This window comes from Vollenhovia emeryi, unplaced genomic scaffold, assembly GCF_000949405.1.
Source record: "Vollenhovia emeryi isolate VEMERY1.0 unplaced genomic scaffold, V.emery_V1.0 DF940702.1, whole genome shotgun sequence".
Lineage (NCBI taxonomy): Eukaryota > Metazoa > Arthropoda > Insecta > Hymenoptera > Formicidae > Vollenhovia > Vollenhovia emeryi.
The window spans coordinates 1-7,541 of NW_011965664.1; the positions used below are offsets into that span (position 1 = coordinate 1).

Consider the following 7,541-nt stretch of genomic DNA (forward strand, 5'->3'; position numbering starts at 1 on the left):
CCATTTTGACGAACGATTAGATGCTTTTTTGAAGTAATGTCTAGTATGTATCCATTAACTGAAAATATAAATGAATAATTATTATAGTAATTGTTCTTGTTGCATATAACGTAATACCTTCACACACACATGCGTATACGCACACACACACATTCATATCAAGTCGTGCACGACACAAGGCGCAAACAATTGTAACACCTAACATACATACGATTGTCAGGTTCGGACACACGCGCGAATAGGAACGCGGATACGTGGGACAATCGCGGCTTGGTGACGGTGGCTTTGATGTCTTTCGCGCAACCATGCCGAGTGTTGCGGGAAGCCGACGAGCATTTTTTCGACTCGCCGGCTTTTTACGTTTCATTCGCTGTCAGACAAAAGAAGCGCGGCTCGGTTGGCGGCGCGACCTTTTTACGTTTCATTCGCTGTCAGACAAAAGAAGCGCGGCTCGGTTGGCGGCGCGACCTTTTTATGTTTCATTCGTGGTCGGATGAAGGAAGCGCGGCTCGGCTGGCGGCGCGACTGATCATCGCGCGCCAATCGTGAGCGTTTTCCCGAAGAATATATATGGGACCGATCCATCCGCTCCCGGTCAGTCTTGTCTCGACGTTCAAAGCGTGATCGTGTCCGAATCTTCTATGAAGACTCAGGGCATCGTTCCCCAAGCGCAAGACATACCGGCCTCCCGTCACGACCCAGGGATACCGTCCTCAAGGCGTCGTCGTGTGTAAACGGGTGTCGTATCACGACTCAGGGACGTTATCCCCAAGGCGTCGTCGTGCGTAAACGGGTGTCGTATCACGACTCAGGGACGTTATCCCCAAGGCGTCGTCGTGCGTGATCGAAGTTATCGAGAGCGACAATCAGAGAAACGGACACATGTATGGTTACCAAATATACTGTATAAGGTGGCGGATAGTGAGTGAGAAATAAAACAAGGACAGTGTGCACCTCAAAACGTTCATACTGAAATTTCCACAAAACATTTTGGTGCCTCCTGTGAGGTGTGTGCTGCCCGAGGCCACCCGGTTTGCGACGTGCTGCGGCAAGGATCAACTGTGCAACAGCAGAAACAAAGCGTCAATCCAGAATCAAAGGAAGTAGACGGCATCCGCCCAATATCGACATCTATCGTAAGTCGTTCGGATCCAAAATCATCTCACGCAACAATGGCTAGTAAAATCAGGCTTCTGATACAGAAGCGAGCCTCGTTGAATTCCCAAATCACGAACCTCGCGAACCTCCTCGACAAGGGCGGGTTGGAGAATGCCACTTTAAGATTGCGAAGTGCTCGCTTGACCGTTTTGTATCACGCGTTCGAGGAGCACAACGATCAACTATTAGCGTTAGATCCTAATGACGCGCATCAAACCGAATTTGTGAGCATTCAAGAACGATTTTACGCGCTTGCCGGAAAAATTGAAAACGTGTTAAATGCGGCGAATCAATCGGAACTTGGCGATACCATATCGAACGAAAGATCTCGAACCGATAGCACGATCACGATCAATAAACAAAGACGAATTAAATTGCCGGAAGCCCCGTTACCAACGTTTGACGGTAATTTTGAGAGTTGGCTATCGTTTAAAAATGCCTTTCGTAACGTGATAGATTCTCAGTCAGATTTATCGTCAGATGATATAGATAAGTTGCATTACCTCCAAGCGGCATTGAAAGGGGAAGCGGCTAACAAATTAAAAATCTTTACGGTTGATGGAATAAATTATTCCAAGGCATGGGATGTGTTGGGACGCGCGTATGAGGTAAAGCGGATACTGATCTCGCGGCATCTCGCTCTAATATGTAATCTACCCACACTAGACAGGGAAACAACCAGCGGTTTAACCAAGTTAGCAGACGACACACAACAGCACGTCGCGTCATTGAATTCTATGGGTGTTTCAGTCGGGTCTGAAATGATCGTCCATTTATTAGAAAATAAGTTACCGAAAGTTACATTAGAGAAATGGGAGGCGACGCTCGAACGAGACGCATTCCCATCGCTTGAACAAATGTACGAGTTTCTCTACAAAACCGCGGTTTGCGCGTCGAAACGCGAGAGGGCTAAAGTCGCGGACGCAGAGAGGAACGCAAATGAAATCCCGCTAAAAAAGAAACGCGCTTGCTCATCCAACCGAGCCCTCATGACAAATGCGTCGAAGAACTGTATAGCTTGAGTAGGGGGTACTAGGGTATTCTAAACCCGGGAGCTCCGAGGGGGGAGCGGGGCGGGGAGGTACTCCGTGGCGAGGGGAGCGGGGCGGGGAGGGGGTACTCCATGGCGAGGGGGAGCGGGGAGGGGGTACTTCGTGGCGAGGGGGAGCGGGGAGGGGTACTCCAAGGCGAGTGACCCTGACATCACGCAAGGTGCTGACCTGTCACTACGTGACATGTAACAGATATCTAGGTGCTGACCTGTCACTCGTTTCGGTACTTTTTAGCGCGAATACCTGGACGCGTATTCTTATTGGCCATGTTATGAGTCGCGGGGTCAAGCGCCGAAACCTGGCTGCTGATAGCGACTTTCATATTAAGGTGAATGAATCCGCGGTTCATATCAAGGTGAATGAATCCGCGGTGCACAGGGAGGAGGACCGCGATGCTACGCGATCCCCGGCGCGGAGGCGCGTGCATGTAATAGATATCACCGGGATGCCTTTGATTAGCGCGAACACCAGGACGCGTATTCTTATTTTTCCATGTTATGAGTCACGGGGTCAAGCGCCGAAACCTGGCTATTGACAGTGACTTTCTTATCATTACCCGTTACGGTCGACGCTGTCGTTCTCTCTCTCTCTCGCCCTAGCTGGGTCTGCGGAGAGAGGAGAGACGCACGCTATGACCGTGAAGATCTCATCGCACGCGTGTAAAAATGCAAACCATGCAATGTCGTTGCGGACAAAGTTCTTAAATGTAAAGCTCGAAGGACAACTGATGTCGATAGGAGATGATGGGGGAAATAAGAGCATTTAAAATTATTAAAACCTAAGATTCTCTTTATTCATCCTTCTCTAGTTACAATAGTTAAAAGACGCTGATCTTCGATTGAAGTTTAATTTTATGAGATCGAAGAGGATAGGAATAAAGAATGGATAAAAAATGTTTGTGAGGAGTGTTTCAGCAGGAAGGGAATAAGAAAAAAAATCGATATATAATATAGATAATATACATTTTATTTTTTATGACAGTGCCACCAATTGAACAGTTTAAATACATTTTGCAAAGCGCAATTCGATACATGTTTGTGGCAACGTAAAGTATGTGTAGCGTCCATCTTTCTCAACGATTCCACGTCTTCGTAGTGCTCGTCGATGCTCTCGACGTAGACATCCTCTCTCGCGTCGTCCTGAAGCAAATCCCGCAACCATTCTCGTTTTTCAAGCCCCTTTACGTAAACGATGGGCAATGTTTCATTCTCCGTCACCGTCCTCAACGCTTTTGTAATCAGGTCTTTAGCAGTGAAGTATCGAACCGTTCCATCGTCCCATTGCAATCCGTGATGGTTGACCGTCACCAAGGATATGCGCTGCTTATCCGCTTTGCTGAGAAAATTCCATGGCTTGGGGCTTTTGAAGATATAATGAGAGAGAATATGTCCTTTTCTGAGAGCGGCAAACTCCTTCACAACGAAGGAGTTTTTGCCAACGATGAAACCTTGCAGATCGACAAACGTTGGTGTAGTCATGACAACACCTTTGAGACTGCATCTCATCACGAAACATGAATCTTTCTTATATTGGAATACTGGCGACATTGCAATTTACATGATTTTGCGCACTACATTGGACAATGGGCAGTATTCGATGACACGATCGTGCAAGATGAGACAGTAGGCAGTAGTATTTGCAGGCACATTCTCCTTGCAATCAAATTCTATGCGCACATCCACAGTAGCGCTCTTGATAGACTCGTTCTGTCGCGCGCAATCGATGACTACGAAAGGTCCATTCGTCAAAAATGTGGTTACGTTGCAAAGCGTTTCATAGCAGTCGTATCCATAATAAGCTTTACGAAAACGTGCATACATGTCAAAAAGTATAGCGTATTTATTTTTTTTGAAGTCTAAATTTGGGTCATCATATGGATAAAATTCAGAGTTGAGATAAAGTTTCACGTTGGTCAGATTACAGTCATCGAATACGCTCGCATCTTCAGACATGATATTCTTTCGGCCAGTCTGCAGAGCAAAGATAACATATCGCGGTTTCTCTAACTGAGTCGCAGATTTGATTGCCCATGAATGTCGGGTTGTGCTCTGCAATAGCGGGTACTCGTACAGTTCCCATGATCGGAAACTCATACTCAGATATCGTCCGCTTTCCAAAGCTCGCAGCAAAGATAGTTTATTGGCCTCATTCAACATAACGTGTGGCATTCGCCACTGTACTTTAAGTAGTTCAATTTCAGGTTCCGTCTTCGAATCTTCCTTGATAGAATTGTTGTCAGTGCGCGCTCGTATCAAAATCAATTCATGACGAGCGTTAATAACCACACGTTTGTAATTCTCGCAAAAGCCTAAAAACATGTTGAGCGGTACGCAAAAATTAAAGTCTCCTTCCGGTATGGTTGATAAAGTGTCCCATCCTGCATTTCGCAAGATCTACGATTTGTCAAACGTTAGCGATACATAACTCTTGATAGTGCTGGTTATTCCAGCGTTTCTGATGCGATCAATCTTCACACCGTTGAGTTCGTATCGAATTTCGTCAAACATAAATGCCACGCAATTATTTGCGAGAAAATTCTCCGCATCATTGTTCTTCTTCTTCAATTTTCCTTCGATGTAGAGTAAGCTTTCACACGGTAACGTGTACAAATCCTGTTGTTGTATGGGTATCCGTATCTCATCGCTATGCCCAAACGTCGTATTGGCATACGGATTGTATGTATGAGTCTCAATTTTGACAATGCTATTGTCAAAGATCGGCTCGCGTCCAATATTCAAGATATCAGTTCGTACTTTGAAGCCTAATGATTTCAAAAATTCAATGTTCGACGCAGTGAGTTTCTTTTTATCGAACGGTGGGATTTGTTTTCCTTTGATAAAACTTTTCGCCTGTTCCACTTCATTCAACACTAGCATCTCCCGTTATCGTTGCCGCATCCACACATGTAATCTGACGGTGATCTCTTCCCCGCGAAAATCGAGCAGTTGACCGTTCTGATCCACAATACGAATCGTCAGATCCGTAATGCTTCGTACGACGATCGGAAGATAAATGATCTGTGCAGGTATTTCCGATATCTTATATCCTGGCGGAACGCTCGGCGAAAACTCGTGTATCGTATGCACGCGCTTGTCGTTGCTGTACGCACCTGCGGTCACATTCACTCTATGCGAATAATGTTTACGTTAATAATATTTATTGATACGTCCGATTCATGCCACTGTCGCGGCTCTAGAATACGATTCGTTGAAAATCCCAACAACGATCCAATATTGTTAGGTTTTGTAAAATTTATCCTGTGAGCACACTTGATTTCGCTTTTCATCGTATTGTTGTTAGCTCGAATCGTCAATGGGTACTCGTCATCGTCATCTTCCCCGATGTCTTTTTTCGGTAAATGTTCACTATAGGGGAGTCAGCTCCGATAACCTTGACCTTGACATATGTTGTCAAGGTTACCCTCCTGAGTAACGCTCAGAAGGTTTTAGCCGTCGCTCGTTGTTTGTTAAAAAGTTATTAAAAAAACAATGTCAACCTATTATATGTAATTTTCAGACACAAATATTAAAAATTTTGAAAAATGTTTGAAACAAAAGTTGCAGATCTCTTTGAAATATGCATTTTACGTCCTATTTATTTTTACTGTACGAGTGATAGTTTTCGAGAAAAATGATGGACTTGAACACGTAAGTTGCAAGCGCGATTAGCACGGCGCGCTGCGCGCGCCCCACCCCCTCCCGCCCCCGCCCTGCCCGACTTTTCACGTGAAGCGAGATCCACTCCACACCTCTGACATAGGGTGGGTAGGGTTATTTTTAACGAAGTGGAGCCCCCCCGTAGGGGGGGCGGAACATACTGTCTCCATGCATGTACTTCCGTCGTTGTACTCTTCCACATGGGTTTGCGACTTTCCACGTGAAGCGAGATCCGCACCACACCTCGGACATAGTGTGGGTAGGGTTATATTTTAACAAGGTGGAGCCCCCCGTAGGGGGGGCGGAACGTCCTGCCTCCATGCATGTACTTCCATGACGTACGACAGATGGAGATGGGAGGAGAGATATAAGATATAGAGTTCATCATTTTTTTCGAAAACTATTACTCGCACAGTAAAAATGAATAGGACATAAAATGTATATTTCAAAGAGATCTACAACATTTGTTTAAAACATTTTTCAAAATTTTTAATATTTGTGTCTGAAAATTACATATAATTGGTCGACATAGTTTTTTTAATAACTTTTTAACAAACAACGAGCGACGGCTAAAACCTTCTGAGCGTTACTCAGGAGGGTAACCTTGACAACATTGTCAAGGTCAAGGTCATCGGGGCTGACTCCCCTATAGTGAACATTTACCCTTTTTTCCTCACATTTTTGGAACGAGAATGTAAAAGCGTGCGTTTGAGATACGTGCCAATGTCGCGCAATTCGTACGATCCTTCGGGAATGACAATCTTCTTGTCGTCATAGTAGAATTTATTGTTCGATGAATTTACATTTGGGACCGTGTAATACGTTTCAAAATCTGTCAGACCGAGTTCGTAATCACCATCGTTCAAATCAACAGCTGGAGAGTAGCTTACCGAGAGGATGCTACTCTTGCCGGTGAGTGTAAACGTTAGCGACATGTTTGAGACTGAGTTCAAATGTGCAACGCTAGCATTTAAATTGATCATCGACTTTTTGTAGAAACTGCAGACAAAGTTGTCCACAATTGCTCTGATCGTAACGCTGGTAAGGCGTGCGATTGTACTCGATTCGTGTCACATCGTTTATTAGATATCGCACCAATTCTCTCGGCGGTCGAAGATTACCAAAACTGTCGAAATATATAACGCAATCTCCTCTCATCGCATACGCCACCCAGTGAGTACCCGGTCCCTCGACATCGTCCAAATTTGCTATTCCACTCTCGTTTCGATGCACTCCTCCCGTTGGTAGGCTAGTACGCATAAAAATACCTCTAAAATATGGAATGTGCATAAGTTTTGCAAGTTGTTGTAATTGTACGTCGGTAGTTGCACCTTTTGGGATTTTTAACGTCTTTTTGACGTTTTTTTTCTCTTCGAAACTCCACGTCCACGTTTGTACGGAGCGAGATAAATTCCACGACCTTCCATGGCATGATTATGACGCTGCAGTTCTTCCAGCTGACGCTGCGCAGCCTTGTTATCATTCACAGCCTTTGCGACTCCCGCCGCTCCACCGGCTAATGAACCGATAACTCCCAGTAACGGCAGGATCGGTAGGATACCGCCACGTTTCACCACCGGAAGTATTCGTTTCTCCGCTGTTTTCTGTTTCTTCGTTGAATTCTTTTTCTTCGTTTTTAGACCCATACCGAGTTTTGTTTTGGCGTTCATAGCCG

The 7,541-nt window shown here is 45.2% G+C and overlaps 2 protein-coding genes across 2 annotated transcripts; both read right to left on the minus strand.

The window, feature by feature from the left end:
- Window positions 1–3,763: 3,763 nt before the first annotated feature.
- LOC105555809 lies at window positions 3,764–4,528 on the minus strand. Its single transcript, XM_012002849.1, has one exon. It carries the CDS (start codon window positions 4,526–4,528, stop codon window positions 3,764–3,766), a length of 765 nt encoding a protein of 254 aa, XP_011858239.1.
- An 803-nt stretch (window positions 4,529–5,331) lies between these two features.
- On the minus strand, window positions 5,332–6,801 carry LOC105555810. Its single transcript, XM_012002850.1, has 2 exons — window positions 6,531–6,801; window positions 5,332–5,555 (listed from the first exon to the last, which is right to left on the minus strand). The coding sequence occupies exons 1-2, from the start codon at window positions 6,799–6,801 to the stop codon at window positions 5,332–5,334; spliced, it is 495 nt and encodes a 164-aa protein (XP_011858240.1).
- Between the last annotated feature and the right edge of the window lie 740 nt (window positions 6,802–7,541).